The 20,700-nt window shown below is 45.1% G+C and overlaps 1 protein-coding gene across 1 annotated transcript; it reads left to right on the top strand.

Moving 5' to 3' along the window:
* Positions 1 to 79: 79 nt before the first annotated feature.
* Positions 80 to 19,832, top strand: LOC119170902 (meiotic nuclear division protein 1 homolog). Its single transcript, XM_037422173.2, has 6 exons — positions 80 to 261; positions 433 to 498; positions 1,051 to 1,224; positions 4,505 to 4,612; positions 15,678 to 15,837; positions 19,612 to 19,832. The coding sequence occupies exons 1-6, from the start codon at positions 139 to 141 to the stop codon at positions 19,713 to 19,715; spliced, it is 735 nt and encodes a 244-aa protein (XP_037278070.2). The 5' UTR covers positions 80 to 138; the 3' UTR covers positions 19,716 to 19,832.
* Positions 19,833 to 20,700: the final 868 nt, after the last annotated feature.

The following is a 20,700-nucleotide window of genomic DNA, read 5'->3' as shown; positions in this document are numbered from 1 at the left end:
ACTGATGATTACTTCCCCTCACAGCAAAGTTTGATAACAAATTACTTTCTAAAAAAGTGACAATATCAACTAAACTATCATTTTATTAACGTTTTTGTTATTGGTGCAAATTTTCATTTATTTATATATTTTATTATTATGGGTTTAGTTACGCGCCATGCAGACGCAAGGTGTTGCTTTGCCAGAACTTGCCCGGCAAATTTGTTTGACACGACATCATTTGCATTAGAGCAACGTCTTCGCTTGCAGCCTGTTGCGATGGTAAGATATATTGCAAATGTAGTATGATGCCCTTAAATAACCCAGATTTCTGCTTCAGTGTGCGATTTTCTCTGTCTCGTGAGTGGTACGCGCTGCCCAAAGTGCTTTCGGCACTGGTTTTACTGCAAGTTCTGAGTTGTCATAACAAATTGTGATTGTTCTTCTTTCCAGTCTAAGAGGAAAGGCGTAAGCGCTGAAGAAAAGCGACAACGGATGCTACAGGTCTTCTACGAAAAGGTGAGCCGTTAGCGCACGTTTTATACCAGTTCTCTTAGGGCCACACGAAGTGTCAGTTTTGTCTGGACAACTTCAGCAATTACGAGATATTACGCGAAAACCTCAGAATTCACCGTGTTTCGACGACCGCATGCATGTATATAAATGAGATCAATGTGTAAAAATTTCTGTGTGCAGTTTAATAATAATAAATATGCCCAAGAGGGCAGATGAAGCCCGTAGCAAGGAATATAGGTGATAATAGGGGGGGGGGGGGGGATGGGGTACTGTCTACTATCTTATTGTCAATATTTATTTTCCATGAAACTCCTCTTTCCCCTGGCTACGTGCCTTAGTGAGATAAGGGCAGAGCCAATTTAGTGCTACATCGAGCATTTCGAGTCAGTATAGATCGATCAACAATCTTTTGACTCAACATTACCAGGCTTTGCTGAACACCTTTCAGCGTGTAGCTTAAACTGGGTATTTTCTTGTGCACTTTCGTGCGTGCCCTAATACCTGGACCAGCTGCCACTACTACAATATTTTATTCTGCTGTTGTTATTTTTGCAGAAAGATGTGTTTCAACTGAAAGACCTCGAGAAAATCGGCCCCAAGGAGAAGGGTGTCATAGCACAGGCGGTTAAAGACGTTGTCCAGTCCTTGGTCGACGACGGCCTCGTGGACTCGGAGAAGATTGGCACGTCAGTCTACTTCTGGTCTTTCCCCAGCAAAGCTGTCAGCACGGTGAGTGGACTTTGACATTGAGCCAGGTGCAGGTAATGTGGGGAAGAAGTTGTTCAAATTCATCTACTTGCTAAAGTGTCTCTGCATCTTGTGTGTGTTCAGAAGAGGAGGCCTAGGTAGGGGGGCTTGTGGAATTCTGGTGGACAGCTTTGTATGGCAACGAAGGCAAAGCTATTGATCGACTGTGAATCGCTAGAAAAAATACGGTCTCTTGAGAAACACAAGGCAAGATGCTACAATCAACTAAAAGATTTATTGAGAAAAACAATGCCCTTTTATAGGTAAAATAAATGCACGGCGCACTAAAAACAAACAAAATTAACCACACAATCACACACAGAAAAAAAAACCACAACAAACAAGAGATACAAACTGTGCATGCCCTCATACAGAGAAAACAACAACAACAAAAAAAGCGTTTTTTTACTTGCCCCATTAAAAGAAGCATCCTCACAATTAGAGAGCTAAACCGACAGTTTGCTAGCACAACCCCTGTCACTTTTCCTGATACTGAAGGCCTCAATGATGCCCATGTTGTATCTAGGCTGGCACGTTCATGCGGAACACTCGCAACGTGGTCTTGGGAGGCACGGCTTTCCGAGCTGGCACTGGGGAGCCAACTGGTGACCCTAGACCAGGCCCGGCAAGCTGCTGCGACCAGTGGGACTCTACAACAGGGTTCCACCCAGGATTACACCTCAGACTGTCCTATTGAAATAGTCTATTCTTCCTCTCTCAGTATGCAAGTGAACAATTGTAGTATCGTCAAACTGAGCATGGCACGGGCTTTATTCTTGCAGTGCATTGCAAGATGCGAATACGGTACCCCTTTCAATGAACTTTCATATTCGCAAAGGCGTACATTTAGGCATTGGCCCGTTTGACCGATGTAATGCCTTCCGCATCTGAAAGGAACATCGTATACAACATCGCTTTAGCAGCTGACAAACTTAATGTCTTGTTTGATACAGCACCCTTGCCTGATTTCAGTTCTTTCTTTGTTTGCTAATCTTCACACTGCAGAGATATATCTTTGCCAATTAGTTGTTGGCTGAGAATAGTACATGCACCCTATTGCTTCAGGGCTATCTTTATGAATTTACGTGATGTATTGGGCAGGTACGTGGTAATTCATAAAATGGTATTATTTTTCTAGATGAAACTTTTAGTTGCTAGTGCTCTAAAAAGTCTCGGAGTTCTTTCTAGTGTTTCACCGTCATGAACCAAAACGCCCGACTGGCAGTCATCCAAAGCTATTGACGCAAAGCATGTTCGAGTGAAATCACTTTCGCAAGAAATCTCACGTTATCATCCACTTTACCGTTAAGCTGAAGAAGAGCAGATGTAAACTTAATAATTACTGCATAATCAGGTGAAATTGGCTAAGTGGTGAGTCTCGCTTTTAGGTTTTTCTCTTTTCGACCTAAACATTTGGGATATCATTATACATAAATTCTATGGTGATCCACGGTATTTAGCATGTGGAGAAGCTTACTGTAAATATGCTTGGTTCGCCATACACTAAGCACCTATCACTGTGAATTTATAGAGAAGTCAACTTCTTGTGTGATGCTAGGTTCTGGGTCTTTGTAGTTCCAAGAATTTTCATTACAATGCACTTCTAGCGGTACCACAGTGTACATAAGCAATGTTCTGTGCCGTGTCGGTGTTTACATTTTCCGGAGAAAGTAGCTTTTTGTGTTATCGTGTTGCATAAAAGTACATAGAAAGCTTCACCTTTTTTTTTCTTGCTCATTCAGTGTCCACTATTTCCAGTATGATGACATCCTGTAAGCTCTTGACATCATATTGTAGCACATTCTGTTACGTCACGACCCGATATCAGGGCCTGTGGCATCGCAAAGAAACAAAATAAAAAGTCGTGTGCTTTGCTGCCGCCGCCTTCTTTCCTAATTCTCCTCTTCCCCTTCTACATCGCCCTGTACGCCTGCCAGTGTGTTTGAGAAACAATAAACAGTTCCTAAACGGATGTTGTAGCTCTCGATTCCTCCTGCATGCATGCTCTACAATATTGCCATGTGAAGTCTTTTGGTTCGTTGCAGTGAAAGTGCACAGTTATCATTTGTGTCAATCGTCTTTACGTGCGCCATAGTAGGCGCCTGTTATGATCACTGAGAAAGATGGTATCGCGCCTCATTCTGTTGTTGTATTGATAATGGGTGCAAGTCGGCTGACTGTGGGGGCAGAATCAGTGGGTGTGTCTGTGTAGCGGCGAGCCGCGAGTGTGTGTTTCGTGTGGCACGCCAGCGCAGCAGCTGCGTCCTTCGGACGTTACCGACGACCATCTAGAGCCTGAGTTCTACCAAAATAAAGGGGTTGCCCCAAAGTGCTTTCGAGTTCCTGCGGTACAAGTTCCAACACTACGTGACAATGTAGTCTCAGTGACAATGAACATTTCCAAAAATGTATTCATGCATTAATAGCACGTTATGTTGTATTAGATCAGCACTGGTGGCATTGTTCTGAAGTCATTAACGATGCACTGTATAGCATTGGTTACGATGCTTAGTCGAATGTAGTGCAAGTTTTTTTCTTTTTCTAAAGTTTTGTACCTGGAGTCGACTCTCGTGTTACAATTAAATACTGATATTCAACTGCTCTAAAAGGTGCATTGATGCACACAATCCTTTTATCTTTGTTTTAATTTTTTTATTTTTGTCTTCCTCTACACAATGAAAAGTCACCCCTGATATCATAATCATGGTAGTGTCATAAATGAGTAAATACCACGGTATAAATTGAAATTTCCATGTTTAAAGACCGAGTCGTGGCTCGGTGACAATTATTTAATACTTTATTCTTGAAAATTTGGGTCTCTCTGCAACAGCCTGCGTTTCTAGCTCAGTTTTTCTAACTTGGTTGATCACGAATATGGCACCTCGCCAAGGTGGTTTAGTGGTTACGGCGTTCGACTGCTGAACTAAAGATGGCAGGATCGGATCCCGGCTGCAGAGGCTGCATTTTCAATGGAGGCGGAAATGTTTGAGTCCTGTGTATTTCAATTTAGGTGCATGTAAAAGATCTCAATATGGTCAAAATTTCCAGAGCCCTTCACTACGGCATCTTTCATAACGATATCGGGATTTTGGCACAGTAAACCCTAATTATTATTATTATTATTATTATTAGAAATGTTAGCTAGACCTGGTAATATTAAGTGATTGCAATGAAAAAAAGGGGTAGTGTGCCCTGTGTTTTGATGTTTGGATATTTACGGCCTGACCTGAAACATCTGCAACTTATGCAATTTTTTTTTCAGAGGAAACGTAAAATAGATGAGCTGAAGACAAAAGTGGAGGAAGCGCAGAAGAAGCTTAAGTTTCTTGAAAATCAGCTGGCCAAGGCTCAAGTGGGAAGGGAAGACTCGGTGAGTGGTGGCATCTAGCAGGACCTCTGCGGCTCTCGATGCGGAAATTGCTGCTGGTAGTTAAAGTAGCAGCAAAAACGAGTATAAAATCAAAATGCATTAATGAAGTGCAGTTCTGCCATTGTCAAACTTTCACCATTTTCCCCCGAATGAGGCTTGGCAAGCCAGATGGAACACAATGTCATCTCTGAATGTTTGCACCAGCTTTCTACGCTGTTATTCCTCTTGAGAGAGTGTGCTTGGGTCCAGTTGATTGTTTTTCACTAAAATGAAGGATCACTGCAATATCTTCCAAATAAATGAAAGACTATGTGTGTGCATAACATGTCTTGAGAGCCTTTTCGCACCAAAGTTTACCACGTGTTAAAAGGTGTTCCGAAACCTGCCCAATATTTGCACTTCGGGACAGCCTATGTCCGAAACTTGATTCAGGCACACGATGTGCTGTGGACAATGAATGCAGCAGTGACGAGGAGTATGCTCATATAGGAACGAGAGGTGTATGCATGTAATGCTCTGTACTTTTAATGGTGGGAAAGATGCGGAGCATTCTGAAATAACAGTTGCACTGAAAAGCGGCTCTTTCTATACCATAAACGTGCTCTTTTCTATTTAGTCAGTTATTGAGATGGTTGGTTCACCAGTTTTATCATGACATGATACAATTGATAGAACTCGTGAAACCAAGCCTTAATTTTTTTTGGTAATGATGAAATTCAAATGAAAGTGTTTAAGCAACCACGTGCTATTAACAGTGTAGATTTGCCCTTTAGCTTCATATGGTTTTCTGATTCAGCCTTCTTATATGCGAAGTATCTTATGGTCGAGCTCTATTTGGTGTGCGGTGCGACCACCCGTGCTGCGCATCCCAACCCTCTTTCTCCTCTAGACATCCCTTCCCGCAGCACATACACCCCCATTGTGCATGCGCAGCCCTCCTCTCCTACACTCGTACTCGCCCCGCAACGCTGACGCAAGTAGCGTCTGCTTGCGAGTTTTTTGATTGAAAAATCAGACTGCTTGTGTTGCCTGGCCACCCTTCAAAATACGCACTGGATCTTGACTTCCAAGATAGTGCTGGTGGGAGATTGTTCCCGTGTGTTGTTGAACAATAAAAATTCGCAGCGTGCGCGTTGACTAAAAGCAGACTGTGGGTCTCTGTGACCAACTCATAGGAGTCTTCGGTCTCACACTGCCCATTAGAAGTGATTGGCATGTTCCAGTGGGAAACACTGCTTCGTCACTGCAAGCTTTGCGCCTTAGCCTTCTCTCCTGCACAACCCTGCGATGAGCGCCAACGTCAACGCCGCCATCCACTACTTCCCGTCTATACATGGTTTTCTTTAGCGGGAGATGGTGTAATTTTTTTATGTGAGGTTTCTTGCGATTCAAGGGAGCTCATAGTGCCGAGCGGAGAAGGCCCGCCAATACATTATCTTTAATGTTTACAGCAGCTTCGGCTTGTATGGCTTCAGATTTCTTCATTCTAGACAGCCTCTTATTACCTACAAAGTGCAATTCAGGTTTTTTTGAGAAACCTACTGACCTGTGGGAAGTACCTGTGCCAGATGTTCAATAAAGTAACGTTGGGTCATCTGTGTGTTCACAGCAATTAACTGTTGTACTTGTTAATAAAAACTCGCAAGACGCTGATAAATGTTTGTTAACCAAGTGCTTATACATTGACATTATAAGAACTTGGTTAACAAACATTTATCATTTATGCTTATATATTGACATTCATAGTGCACTGTCCCACATTTGTTACGCAGCGGTCTTTGTTGATTATGGACAGGACAGGACAGGACAAACAACTTTATTTGGTCCTGAGAGGCAAGGCAGCGGGCCAACTATGTAGGTCCCCACCCAGCCGTTGGCTAGTCCCATGTCGGAACAGAGAGGCCATGCCTCTCCGCTCGTTCACGGGCCCTCTGGACAGCCTGAAGCTGGACGTCTTGTCTGAGGTCTGTGATTGCCGTCGTCCAGTCTTCTTCTGTTTTAAAATCCTGTAACGCAGGGCACTGCCAGAGCATGTGACTCAAAGAGCAAAATTCACCACAATCTGGGCAAAGTGGATCAATATCCGGATGAAGCATGCTCAGAAAGCCCCTAGAGGGGTAAGACCCCGTCTGGAGCATGCGGAGCGTGCTTGCTTGTGATCTGTGGAGCTTATGATGGGAAAAAGGAAAAGTCTGTCGCTCTCCTCTGTAATGAGATGTTATCTCGTGAAAAGTAACGAGAGGATCACTGTGGACGAGCTCTCCCGAACCCACCCGAGAGACCACCCCGTCGCGGCTTGTGAAACCTCGCGCACAGTCGTGAGCTATCTCGTTTGGGTTCAGGTGACCCGGCAGTACGTCTGGTCCCATGTGAGCGGGAAACCAGACTATGTGATGAATAACATCTGAGGGGGGTTTGCTGTGGAGAATTCTGGCTGCCTCTGTGGCTATCAATCCCGATGCGAACGCCCTAACGGCCGATCGGGAATCGGTGTACACCGTGGTGCGTTTCGTGTCCAGTAATGCCAGCGCTACAGCAGCCTGTTCTGCTACATCGACCAAGGAGGTCTTCACTGAAGCTGCCGAGACAAGTTCTCCCCTGTCATTGACTACTGCCACGGAAAACCCGCTGCCGCCGGCGTGGCGCGCCGCGTCCACAAATGTCTCTGTTCCGGAGAGGTTCTTTATGAAAGCCCTAGCCCTCGCCAACCTACGACCTTTATTGTGTTGGGGATGGATGTTTCGTGGAAGAGGGTCAACAATAAAGGAATTCCTTGTTTGATAATCAAGCTGCGTAGTTTCTCCCTGATTGAAGATAGGACGGAGGCCTGCCGCATCGAGCAGTTTTCTTCCTGTTTTGAAACTCGATAACCGAATTATTTGTGCTGATCTTTGCGCTTCAATTAATTCCAAAGTGGTGTTGTGCACTCCCAACTTCATGAGTTTTTCTGTGCTAGTCGTGATTGGGACGCCGAGCACCTTTTTGACACTTTTGCGCATGAGCGTGTCCAATTTATCTCTTTCCGTTTTGGTCCAATTGAGAGCCGCCACTATGTATATGATATGGCTCATGAGGAAAGCGTGGTGGGCCCTAAGGAGGATATCCTCGCCTATGCCGCCCTTCTTGTTGGACACCCGCATAATTAATCTCAGAATGTTCTCTGTTTTTGTGGTGAGATGGGCTATAGTCTTTGCGTTGCATCCCTTAGAGTCTAATAAAAGCCCCAGAATTTTCATAGAATTGACTCTAGGAATTGTGCGACCATCCTTGGTGCAAACGCTAATGGGCACCTGATCGAGAGGGGTGAGTCCCCTAACACCTCGTCTAGCCTGTCTGTACAGCAGGAGTTCCGACTTTTCCGGCGAAAGCGCCAGTCCCGTACCTTCCAGGAAAGACTCTGTAACGTCCAGAGCCTCCTGTAGAGCTTGTTCAACCGCCGCCTCCGATCCTCCGGGACACCAGATTGTAATGTCGTCAGCATATAAAGCGTGTCCGACATTAGGAACTTTAGAAAGGCGTACCGACAGCTTGCGCATGGCTATGTTGAATAGAAGGGGGGAGATAACTGCCCCTTGGGGAGTACCCCTTCGTCCGAGTTTGAAAGGCTCCGAGACTGATTGTCCCAGTTTTATTGCCGCCGTCCGACTCTCAAGGAAAGATTCAACGAAGGAGAAGAATTTAACTCCCAGGTTCAAAGCCGATATCTCCTTAAGAATATAGTCGTGTTTGACAGTATCGAATGCTTTAGTGAGGTCCAGTGCGAGGACCCCTTTTACATCTTTGCTTGGAAAGTCAATTATTTGTGTTTTGAGGAGGAGCATGACATCTTGCGTGGAAAGTGAGGGCCTGAAACCTACCATATTATATGGAAATAGGTCATTCCTCTCGATGTAGCGCGATATCCTGTTGTGTACTGCATGTTCTGCCACTTTGCTAAGGCAAGAAGTAAGGGAGATCGGGCGGAGGTGATCTAAGCTGGGTGATTTACCTGGCTTGGGGATTAAGACCACTGTGGCCCTCTTCCAAGTTTCTGGTACGACGCCCTCCTCCCATACCCTGTTTATCTCCTTCACTAAGGCCTGAATGGCTTTATCATCCAAATTTCTTAAGAGCCGATTCGTAACTCCATCGGGACCTGGGGCAGACCTTCCGTTTAGGCTATGGAGCACTTCCCTGATCTCAGCTTCCGAGAAGGGAGCGTCCAACTCTGGGGAAGGCACACCCTCATACCGGTGGGGGACAGAAGTTGAGCTCTGGCTAAGCGGGAGGTACTTGTTGGCAAGTATCTGAAATTGGGAAGCTTCTGAGATGCCTGCCATTTTCTCCTTATTAATAAGTCGGTCTATGGCTAGTTTCTGATTGCCTTTGGATTGTCCATCATCTAGGAGGTGTTTGAAGAGGGTCCATTTGCCTCCTTTGCGCATTTTCCCGTCCGCAGCCGAGCAGGCGTCCCTCCATTGTTGTTTATGGAGTTCGGAGCAGTGCTCCTCAATATGCCGATTGAGCTCCGCAATCTTTTTCCATAGCCTGCGATTGAGCCTTTGTTTTTTCCATCTCGCGATGAGAGAGCGTTTGACGTCCAGGAGGTGCGCTAACCTTGCATCCATCCCCGGAGCATCAAATTCTGTTACTATTTCTTTGGTGGCCTTCTCGACATCCTTCTGGATTTGTACAAGAAGTTCACTGAAGGTGTCATGTACTGACTCATCTTCACCTCTGATTTGCCTAAAAAGGTCCCAGTCTGTATATTTATAGGTTCTTGGGGGTGGTGCTCTTATTTCCATCCGGAGTTCTATGATGCTGTGGTCGCTTCCTAAGTTCTCCTGTAAGTTGGACCACTCGACCACCGCATTTCTAGTGAAGCTGAGATCAGGCATCGTGTCTCTGGCGACCGAGTTTCCCAGCCTCGTGGGAAAACGCGGGTCGGAGATAAGCGTTAGGTTTAAGTCTATACTGGCTGCAACTAGATTGGCCCCTTTCTTTGTCCTCGTAACATAGCCCCAAGACGGATGGGGAGCGTTGAAATCCCCAGCTACTATTAAAGGGTGCGATCTGGCGGCAGTTGCGACCATATGAAGGAGTGAGCGGATATTATGTTTATAAGCCGAAGGAGGGCTATACAGGTTAAAAACGAATATGTTGCTTCGGATTTTGCCGTTGGGGATGATTTCAATTAATTGTGCCTCGAGACCGGATCTCTTATCCGAGTCGCAAATTTTGACTTCGTGCTGCTCAAAGGAGGTATCTTTCCTGACCAACGTGGCGATACCTCTGCCATTTGCGCCTTTTTGACTAATCGAACGGTAGCCCGAGAGAACTACCTTCTCGCTAAGTGTTTCCTGCAAGAGCAGGACGTGCGGCATTGACGCCTGTGCTTTGATGAGCTGCAGTAGAGCAGCTTTACGCCTTAAGAAACTTGCGCAATTCCACTGCCAGATAGTTATGTTTCCGGTTTGGCCCGCCATTTTGAATATTATTGAAGGAACATAGCCTGCGGCGAACTCGTAGCGTCCGAATCCTGCTGCACTATCTTGGCTTTTGCAATCGTACCAGTGTTGGTCGTCTTGAGTTTGCTAGAGTCAATCATTTTCATTTTAGATTCGAGGATTCCTACTCGACGTGTCAGGTGGGAGACACTCCCGTCCATACGTTCGATTGTGCTAGATTGAATGGCTAAGGCCTCTCTCACCTGCTTGAGCGATTCCTCAATCGCCGTTAAAGACGCGAGTACATTTTTCTCAGGGACCTGAGCGGGGGACTCGTCACTTTGCAACTTTGCATTGCCACGCTTTCCGTGATCGCGGGGGGCGAAACGGCCTTGCGCTTATTCGACCCTCCTGCTTGAACCGGTATGGGTGTGGCTACTTCACGGGGTTCACGCGAGTTGCGGAAGAGCTCGAACTCGGTCCTCAGCGTTCGTAGTGCTTCTTTAAGTTTTGCATTTTCTTTTTTAAGCATTAAAATCTCTGATTGTTCTCTTTTTTGCTCTGGTAAAATGCCCTGCGTTACCTTTTGGCCGCTTGGGATGTTCATCCTGGCCTTGTCCGCCCAAGACATTTGCTTCTGAACGCGGCCCTTGGAACCCGATCGTCCTCTCGAACGGGAGCGACTGCTGCCCTTGTCACGCCCTCTGGAGCGAGAGCGCGATTTGATGCCGGAGCGTCCTCTGGAGCGGGAGCGTCCTCTAGATGCCGATCTGCTGCGATGAGCGCTGGAGAATGATTCTTTTTCCGCCAGTCCTTCTTCGCCTCCAGCTGTGTCGGAGCCACGCCGCGCGCGCCTACGGCGGCGCCGCCGTCTTTGGCGCACGATGTAGGGCATCTGGAAGCGCTTTCTGCACTTGCGGTCCGCCGTTGGGTGCGCTCCGCCACAGATGGCACACGTGGGATCACACTGATGATCCGGTGATGGTGACTGCATGCCGCATCCGCGGCATTTCTTCTGTTCATCGCCCTTGGGGCAAACATCGGACCTGTGGCCCAAATCACCACATGCATAGCACACGTCCACTTGCCTGCGATACAAGGAACAAGGGTATCGAACACCATCACACACGACGTGCTGGGGGACCTTTTGTCCGTCAAACAACACGATCACTGTTGGTGTCTTCTTGATTCTTCGAACCCCCAGAGCGTCAGGGTTCCTCCGGTTGACGATCATCTCTGTCAGTTCTGCGTCACTGAGATCCACATTGATTCCACGGATCACTCCTTTACATGTGTTGTCAGACGCAGCCACGTAAGCCGCCAAGCCTATGACAGTCGAGCCCATACTTATCTCTTGGACCCTGGCGTAGGCGCGCGCATTCGCCTCGAACGGCGTGGCAACGACGAAAATGTTCTGGAAGGGGTTCGTGCACAGTGTGTCGTCGAACACCTGCTCTGCTGTTAGGGAAGCCGCCTTTGCGAGCGAGCGCTTGAAGATAAGAAGGTCTGTCTTCTTGACATCCATCCCTCCACGTGGCCGTATAATGGTCTTAAAGTGATCCCTGGGAAGGTTTGGGATCCTGGAAGCTTTCACAACACGTCTCAACACGTTCTGTGAGGCGGCAGTGCGGGAGCCGCCTTTACCGCTTCCTGTCGCTGACGTGGGCGCATTACCAGCGTTACAATCCGCCCGCTCGGCAAGTTTCTTCTTCTTGCTGGCTACTTCAATCCATCCCGCGCACTCCGCTTCTTCCGGATTGATGTCCATGCCTTCTACAACCGACACATTGGGGTTGGAGGCCATTCTTCAGCTCGACGACGCGTTAGGCGTCGTCGCGACGCTGTTGCAGCGCCCGAGAAACGCGTCGACGCGCGAGGCGTCTGCGTGGCGTGGGTAAAAGTCCTGGGGATGTCCAAAAATTTCACCCACCGGTAAGATGTTGGTATCTGCTGGTTCACTACAACAAACGGCGTCGAATGATGCACAGTTCTTGCTAGTTGAGGCAAAAAATCCGTGCCAGAACACTTGAACAATCGGGAGCCGACGTGTTCGCACATCCGCACTGGACGAGCGCCCCCTGGCCTCCACCTGTTGATTATGGAATATAAATTTTTGGGACTCAAGTGTGCGACTCTAGACGACTACCTCTTTTCGAGTGGTAGTGCTTCCCGACGCGACCAGACCCACCGAGCCCTCCTTACACTTATGAACCAAACGGACCTGGCCACCCGTTTATAGACGGCCTCTTTTTTTCTCTTTTCTTCTTTTTTATTATTTTTTATTTGTGTTTTTTTACTCATGCTCATCAAAGTCTTCGTCATTTTCCCCTTCCTCATCTTTCCTCTTTCTCCCATCCAATCTTTGTTTCCCCTGTTTCTCCCCTCCTCCCGAAAGAGTGAGCAGGCCTTGTGCCCCTCCAGGTGGCAGTTGCCAGCTTGCTCTCTCCCTCGTTCCTCTGTGTCCTTGTGTAGCTGTGTATGCAAATCAAATAAATAAATCAATAATAAATAATACATTGACATTACTCTACATGTGGTGCAGGGAAGGGAAGATAACCAATGTGTGTGTGCTTGGAAGGTGCGCGTGACCACATAAAATGTTTGCTTGAACAATGAAAAAAAATTTTGCCATCTGAAACTTATGTTCAGACTGCTTAACCATCAGGAGGTGTTTAGTCTAAAAGCCCATATCAAAGGCTTGAATAGTTATGAATTTAAAGGAGAGGAATGGCACAAAGGGTTTGTTTTTTTAGCACAGCCTTATCAAGCCTTGCTAAAATGTTCTATATTTGTCTTAATTGCCACATGTGGCACTGATTAACATTTTCAAGGTTACAAATACAGAGATACATAACAAATTGGGTGATCAAATGATTTTCATCGTAGCCTAGAAGATTAGAGCAATGCAAATGCAACGCTAAGGTTGTGGGTGCAGTCCCCGCTAGTGGCAAGTTGAGTCTGCATTCATTTTCGTTTCCCTTTGTTTTATTGCTATACTTTAGTGAAAAAGCAAGTAACCCCCTTTATTCTTTCCTCGGCTTCAGCAGCTTGAATAGCTGGCTTTTGTTATGCAACTGCTACAGCTGTGTGTTCTGTGTAGCCCGCTTTCAGTAATTTCTTAGATTTTGCATCAAATAATGCCTGCAAGGGTACCCGATATAACAGCTGCTAGTTCATGCTCGCTCAATTGGTGGTAACGAAAAATGGTAATTGCCAGAATATGATACCTCGGTAGGATCTCTGTGTATGTTAAAGGGGCCATGACATGATCACCCAGAAATTTGTGGTTTTCAAGGGAATAGAAGTAGGGGGTCTATTACGCCTACACAACTATGAAAAGTGGGCCGTAAAGGAACATATTACTGCAAAATAAGTCCTAAAATTCACCAGCTGAAATCCTGTCCACCGCTGGCGACCACCATTTTATCATGGCACGTGTGATGTAGTGTGCTGTGGGGAGCAGAGCGGTGATTTCGTCTTGAAGTTTTAGCTGCTGAAAATCCTCCAGTTTCATGGCTAAACTGGAGAAAGCTAAATTATCATGCTTTTGCGTGCAGTTGACTATGGAACAATATTGTTTGTCACAATGCAGATGCTTAAGCAGTTACCTAGCTCCGTGTTACGTCACGGCTTGTAAGTATTTCAGTGTTGTCTGAATCTGAGACCACTAGCGTTCTTATAGAAATATTTTATTATAAACTAGGTGTTTGACCAAATTCACTTAAGTTTTTCCCGCTCATTTGTGAAGGCACAAGAATGAACTCACGTAACATAGATTATGACCAAAGATTTGGTGTCATGGCCCCTTTAAGTACGCAGCCAAGCTTAGATAGATAAATCAGCGTTTTTTACTGATAACCACAGAAATGTTAGCCGAGTTTACCACCTGGCTTTGTATTTTAGGTGATAACTATGGCAGGTACAATGACCACATAAACATACACACTCACACATATAAATACACGAAGGAGTTATAAGCTTCTCATTCATGTCTATAAATAAGAAAACTTTCTGGTTGTTCTCCTGATCTCTGTTAAGAGCAGTCTACTTATAGCTAAGTGTAAAATACAGGCTGCTGATTAGCTAGTGTGACCTGCCTGGAAAGTATCACAACCTTCTTTCAATTTCTTTTCCGTGGTCTGGTTGTGATCCACATATGTTTACTCTAGTTCTGGTGGGTAGCGAGGTGTGGGCGAAAAGAAAGGCGTCCAATTGTCGGAAAGCAATCATTTCGTTTTACTGCTTGTAACTTGCATCATGAGGCTGCCTTTCAAATGCAAAGCATCTTATGAGCGAGATTGATCCTGTGGCATCCGCACTCCACTGTGCATGCGCCTACTTTCTCCCATACTCCCCCCTCTCTCACCTTGAAACGCCGATGCAGGCAGCGTCTGCCAGCGAGTTTCTTGGTTGAAAAAACCAACTGCTCGTGCTGCACAACCGTTCACTGGCCACACCGTATATGTAGGCACTGGATGTTGACTTCTAGGGTAGTGCCGGTGGGAGATTTCTCATGCGCATTGTCGAGCAATACAAATTTGCAGCTTGCTTGTTAACTAAAAATGGACTGTGGGCCTCTGTGTTGAATAGGAGTCGTCCGTCTCTCATTGCCCATTAGCAGCGATTGACATGTTCTAGTAAGAAACAGCAGTCCACCACTGCATGCTTTGCGCCTCCCCAGGTTTCTCTCCTGTGCAGCACCATAATGAATGGCATCGTCAATGCCGCCACCAGTGTAAGCGTTAGTGCCGGCTGTTTCGCATCTACACATGGTTCCCTTAAGCGGGAGCTGGTGTAATTTTATGTAGTAAGCGATGCATGAAATCTAATTACAGGCTCAATTTAGCTGTGCAAATAATCAACACACATGCACAAGAGAAGGCACGTAGACAACACGAGCACTAGGCATCTGCGAAGGGGACTCCAATATGTTTGCAAACATGTTCAACATGTACGCACGTGCAAATACTATGCTCCTAAGGGAACCTTTTTGTGAACTTTCTTCGCTGTTTCATTGTTTGTGCATGTGCACATCTGTAAAAGAGCACTAAATTGAAACAATGAAATAGTTTAGATATGTAAATTATACTCTGAGAAATCCAGTATTGTCAAATTCACCATCATAGCTTTATTAATGCAGCAGGAAATCAACGTCAAAGAATCATTTTGAAATTTCGGGGCAAACTCGTCACATGCGACATTGGCTCAATGAAATTTCCTAAAACTTGATATACTAATTCTAGGACACCCGCGGAGGAAAATGTATCTTCATACTTACTGAATGAGAACTACGTAGCAGCTATAGTAGATGTTGCTAAAATATGTTAGGTCATGAAGTTTGGTGCAGGAATATTAAGGAGGTGTCAACACCCATATTTTCTTATTGGGCATTTTCTTGTTTACTAGGCATCATCTCTTGGCAAGCATAGCAGTTTCGTAATTGTGAAAGAGTACTTAATAATAATGGTACAATTGTCTGTCTCTTTTTTTGTGGAATAAAACCAATTGATGACTAGTGTTCGGTCTCTCTTCGTGTCTTCTCTTGTGTATGTGCATTTGTAATTTGTTCTGCAAACAAAGATTGCCAGGTCCAGCAACTAACTAGACCACATTACCGCTTTGACTGTCCAATAACGCAGTCCGAGCGAGAGGAACTGATGTCCAAACTGAGCGAGTTGGAGCGCGACCGTGATGAGGTTGCAGCCGAGCTGGACAAGCACAAAGACTGCGACCCGGAGGTTCTGGAAGAGGTCAAGAAGCAGACACTCGTGGCGAAGGAGGCTGTCAACAGATGGACAGGTCAGTCACCGACGTACGGATGTGGCTTCGACATTATTGTGTGGGCTGTCATGCAAGGAAAAGGGCGCAATAATCTTTCCACTTACGTTGTACCACCCTCGTGCTACAAACATTGCTGGACAATGACTTTCCTTTGCCTTGCAGGTTTACCCATAACTAATGCACCACTTCTTTATTGTGATAGCAATTATATGGACACTCTCGGCTGGATTTTGCCACCGGCGTTGGCGTCGCCGTCATCCACCGTATATGTATGCGTATCTGTATATCAGAACGCAAGAAAAAAAAATAATCCAGGAAAAGACCCCGGATCGCGGAATCGAACCTGCAACATCTGAATTGTGAGTGTGAGGCAACGAAGGAGCACCTCCTTGAACGTTGAAATCGCAAGCTATTTATATCTACCACACTCCTGGTGGCGGGCATCTCAGAGGATAACTATTGTGTTTGTAGCATTGCCAACAAGAAGTTGCAATGAGTGCGCATCGCCACATTGCGCAGCGGCACGAGCTTTCATCTCCCACGCATGCTTTGCCCCATGGAGAGGAGGTAGTAGACGCTTGCTTGCGTGCCCGCATCTCGCGGTGGGGAGGATCCCATGTCTTGGCTGTCCTTGGTTTTTTACTGGAACGGTTCTGTAGTAGTTATCGGGTGCACAAAGGTCACTGTAATCGTTGCACAGTCTCCATTTGCGAAAAGAGAGCGCTTTTTAGACACAGCGAAATGACAACTGAGACGCTTATTCGCGTTCATTTGTACCTGTTAGTATGTTTGGTGTGTAATTTATGCGGGAAAAACGTGGGGCACGTTTCGATCTGCTTGCTATTTTCATGTGACCTTCCAATTCGTTGCTATCGTGTTCATTGCTTCACTTTTGCAGCAAAGCTGTGACTTTTTTTAACAAAGTGAAAACAAGATAAGTAGAAGCCACAGGATGTGGCTTCTACTCATCTTGTTCTTCTGCATGCATGTTTGTTCCTTCTGTTGGATGGCCCTATATGTAAAATGATTTTCTTACTAATTTTTACCGTACTTTTGTTTTTTTGTGTTCAGCTATTACATTGTTTCTGTATTTTTTTGTATATTACGTGAAGTTCAGTTTGCTTGATCTAAAATTATGGCAGTGTTTCAACAATAAATAAAAGTTAGCATAAATGAATGTGGATGCAAGGATGAGGCATAAAAGGAGCGGTTCCTGGTGTTATTGTCTGTCTTCATTAATGTTAATTTTGCTACACTCTAGTGCTTAAGTAATACTGAAAGATAAGCTAGTTGTTACGTATACATCATAATAACTTTTTTCTAGCACGGAGTGACACATGGACAAAGACAGGGAACGACGCCAGCGCTGCTGTTGTTCCCTCTTTTTGTCTGTGTGTCAGTCTGCACTAGAAAAAAGTTAATACATTGTACACCTGAGTGCTCTTCAGTGAAATATTTTAGCTGGCTATTATAGTATAGATATACTGGGAAAATATGGTTTATACTGAACATTCTCTGTATAATATAACTTCTTCTATTTACATGTATAAAGAGAATTGTCTGGTTAATTTTCCTACGAATATGTACAGATGGCACATGGTGCTAGATAAGCCTGGTGGTTTGTGACAGCAGTGTGGCAGTCATGTCTTCGTGTGTTGTCAAATGGATGCATTGCCATACAAATTCATACACTCAGTTTCCAGCCATGGCACAGCAGGCATCTTTGAGCAGAATACGAAAAATACCTGAGTGCTTCAAATCGGTGGATTCTGAAGGGGTACTAGAAACACATTTAATTGCTTCAGTCATGCATCTTGTACATGAATAGTGTTGCAATATATTAATTTCAGCTGAAGCCACTAGGTCGCCAGTCCTTGTGACCACTGAAACAGTTAGCTGGACGAGTTACTTGAGGTCAAGTGCCTGAAACACATGGCCCGTGTACTTTTCGGTAGCGGCCTTGCCCGCACATAACTGTTTTCGTCTCGTATTTCTTTATGACCAAAGTTTTCCCGCATTGTTAAATGTTACTTGGATTATTTTTTCACCTACTGCGATTATCAACGCTTTGTTCAGGCATGCTATGTAGGTGTGTCGAGCGCCGTTTTCGTGAAAAACCTCACGCGCAAACATGACTGTGCCATAGAACTTGTACTTTTCAGAATCCTATCCAGTTTCAGTAATTCTAGAATCGGGTGTCAGTATGTTGTTCAAATCCTGATTCCAGATTCCCTTCGGATTTGACTAACATGAAAGATATGTCAAAGATCTCGCCTTAAAAGGAAGCGTTAGCAGACTCCTTGTTCAAATCAGTCCCTCTCCCCCATTGCCCTCTACCTTTATTTTTGTCCTAGCCTATGCGGTACAAAATTTTGTGATTGCGGCCCACTAGCTGAAGTTAGTTTGGAATGCTTGATTCAGGTCAACCGGAATATTTGTGTATATATATGTGTTTGTGTGTGACGAGTTGTAGCAGGATGCACAGTTGTAGAGGCATTTACTTGGACGATCATAATTTAGATTAATCTAAATCTGTATGGATGCTGACCTTATAATGGAGATTTAAAGTGCTCTTATTAGTTCACCATGAAACTTTTTAATGAAAATAGAGGACTTTAGATCAATGGAAGCAACAATATACTAATTTTTTGTGCTCATAACCCTGTATACTCGAGTTTTCCACCGTTTCACATTGCAGCTTGACTTGATAAAGTAGAGTAATCAATAAAGGTGGCTGGACAGCCATTTTGCCGAAGTGGCACTTTCCTGTTATTACTGATGGTATAATTTTGCAAGCCTACACATACTGTAATTTGGAAGGTTGATGAGGGTCACCTCATCATGGTCACCTCACCTTTCAAGAACTGAGTGATGAACATTTTGTCAGTTAAAGGTGGAATTGTGGGACTAGAGTAGTTAAAGGTTTTAAGGGGATGTTTGTTTGAGCCTGCCGATAATTTTGGTTATGTTTGACCAGTTTAACACAATCTTAAGCAGTACTTTGAAAAGTGTCAGGAAATAAAAAAATTAATATCAGCCAAATGCAGTCTTGTTTATCTTACCAGTGAAGACATGTTAGTGCTGTGGGCTGACACGTTTCGTTGGCATGTGATAAAACATGGAAATTGTTCAAGACTTTCACAATGTTCTGTCTTATTGACTGGAACAGGACTTAATTGATTTGTTACACCAGTCATTGATTTACTGCTTGGAGTCTTGAAGGACACGACGTGCGTGCTCAATCACCATTGCAGTAAATCTTTCAGTATTCATGAGTAACTGTATTACACATTACGATGTCTGTGATCGCTGACAAATTGGCCGTTTAAAGGCTGATATAAACTATGTTCCGTAATGCGATACATCCAGATGGAGTACTTATCTATTTCGCCCAGTTACGACACGCGCAGACATGTATGTGTACTGTTTAGGTGTAATGTAATAAAAAAAAAAAAAACAGCCGATAAGAGAGATAGCACTGGGATCCAAAGTGGTCACTTGGCAACCTCGATTACAGAGGCCCGAGTAATCGTAGGGAGGGTCCCGTGTTTAGTTCCGCGTTTGCATTCCCGGTTGGATAACACGCACGGGTCACGTGGAATATGGTGGAGTTCAGTTGCAGTGGTCGTGCCACTTGATACAATTAAATGCAATATCATAACGCGCAGAAGAGAGGTTTTAAAATGTATCAATTATCAAATATCGGTCTTGCTTCCCATGCACACCACGTAGTACCTCCGAAAGAGATGGCAAAATGCGGTGTTAACAAACATTGATATGTTGTCTTTCCAGATAACATATTTTCCATCAAGTCCTGGGTAAAGAACAAGTTCTTCATCGAAGAGTCTGTGCTCAACAAACAGTTCGGCATCCCGGAAGAACTGGACTATGTTTAAACACCGCGAAGAAAAAGAAAACATACAACTTTATTATACGGCTGACGCAACAGCTGTTGCGTCAGCCGTATTACTCGACGCTCGAAATGTAAATAAAGATGTATCAGTGTGTTTCCAGTGCGTGGTTTAATGCCGGCCGGCCTTAGGCGTTATTGCAGCTATGAAACCAGCGAACTCGACTTGTAAACAATTGTTTATAGCGCGAGACCAGAACTAAAACACAGGGACAAGAAGAAGACAAACGCTAACTTTCAACTTTGTTTGTAGCTTCTAATCCATGGCTCATACCCACTCTGAGGGATTGGCCAAGAGAACATAGTCTCATATGGACGGTAACTGCACTTTTGCTTACAACAAAAAAATAAAAAAAGCCGTAGAATGAAGAAAGCATATTAAAAAAAAGGGAAACAAAGATTCAGAGAGTGAGAAAAAAAAAAAATCAACTGCTTAGCGCTCGTCTTCTTGTCCCTTCGTCGTTGTTCGGATTTCGCGCAATAAACAATCTTCATGTCACACCAACCAGCCCAAACCATGGCCCAAACTGCCATGCCTCGACTTGCAGCATTAGTTGTTGTTGTTGGTCGACACGATGCAACATTCAGAGGCGTCTTGCATAAGAAGATTTGAGAACGCACAGCCGAAGCGCGGGCGAAACAAAAGTTAGGTGGCGCAAAAGACGTCTGTTGTAAACAGCTGGTCCAACGCCTCCTCTAGAAAGATGCCTGAGGAATGGCTCGCGCTCCCAGCGGAGTTGGCCTGCCTTCAGTTTTAAACAAGCTCCGTGCGGTAGCGCTCGCGACCAACCCTATTATTACGGCGACGGGCGGTACCAGTTAAGCGTTCTTCATCTGCGGCCCATAGGGGCGCGTTAGTCGAGAGCTGTTCAAGATCTGCAACTGTGCATCACTGTTTTGGAGGCTATGCAAAGTGTTGCGTTGTTGCACCGTCCGCCACAGGTGACGCTAGCGACCGAGAACATTTTCAA

Source organism: Rhipicephalus microplus, chromosome 3 (assembly GCF_043290135.1).
Source record: "Rhipicephalus microplus isolate Deutch F79 chromosome 3, USDA_Rmic, whole genome shotgun sequence".
Taxonomy (NCBI): Eukaryota; Metazoa; Arthropoda; class Arachnida; order Ixodida; family Ixodidae; genus Rhipicephalus; species Rhipicephalus microplus.
This window is presented reverse-complemented; position numbering and strand designations above follow the sequence as displayed.

Coding starts and splice junctions, on each gene's coding strand:
- LOC119170902 (XM_037422173.2), top strand. CDS start 139: ATGGGTTTAGTTACGCGCCATGCAGACGCAAGGTGTTGCTTTGCCAGA. Junction 499..1,050: donor TACAGGTCTTCTACGAAAAG/GTGAGCCGTTAG, acceptor TTATTTTTGCAG/AAAGATGTGTTTCAACTGAA. Junction 4,613..15,677: donor AAGTGGGAAGGGAAGACTCG/GTGAGTGGTGGC, acceptor CCAATAACGCAG/TCCGAGCGAGAGGAACTGAT.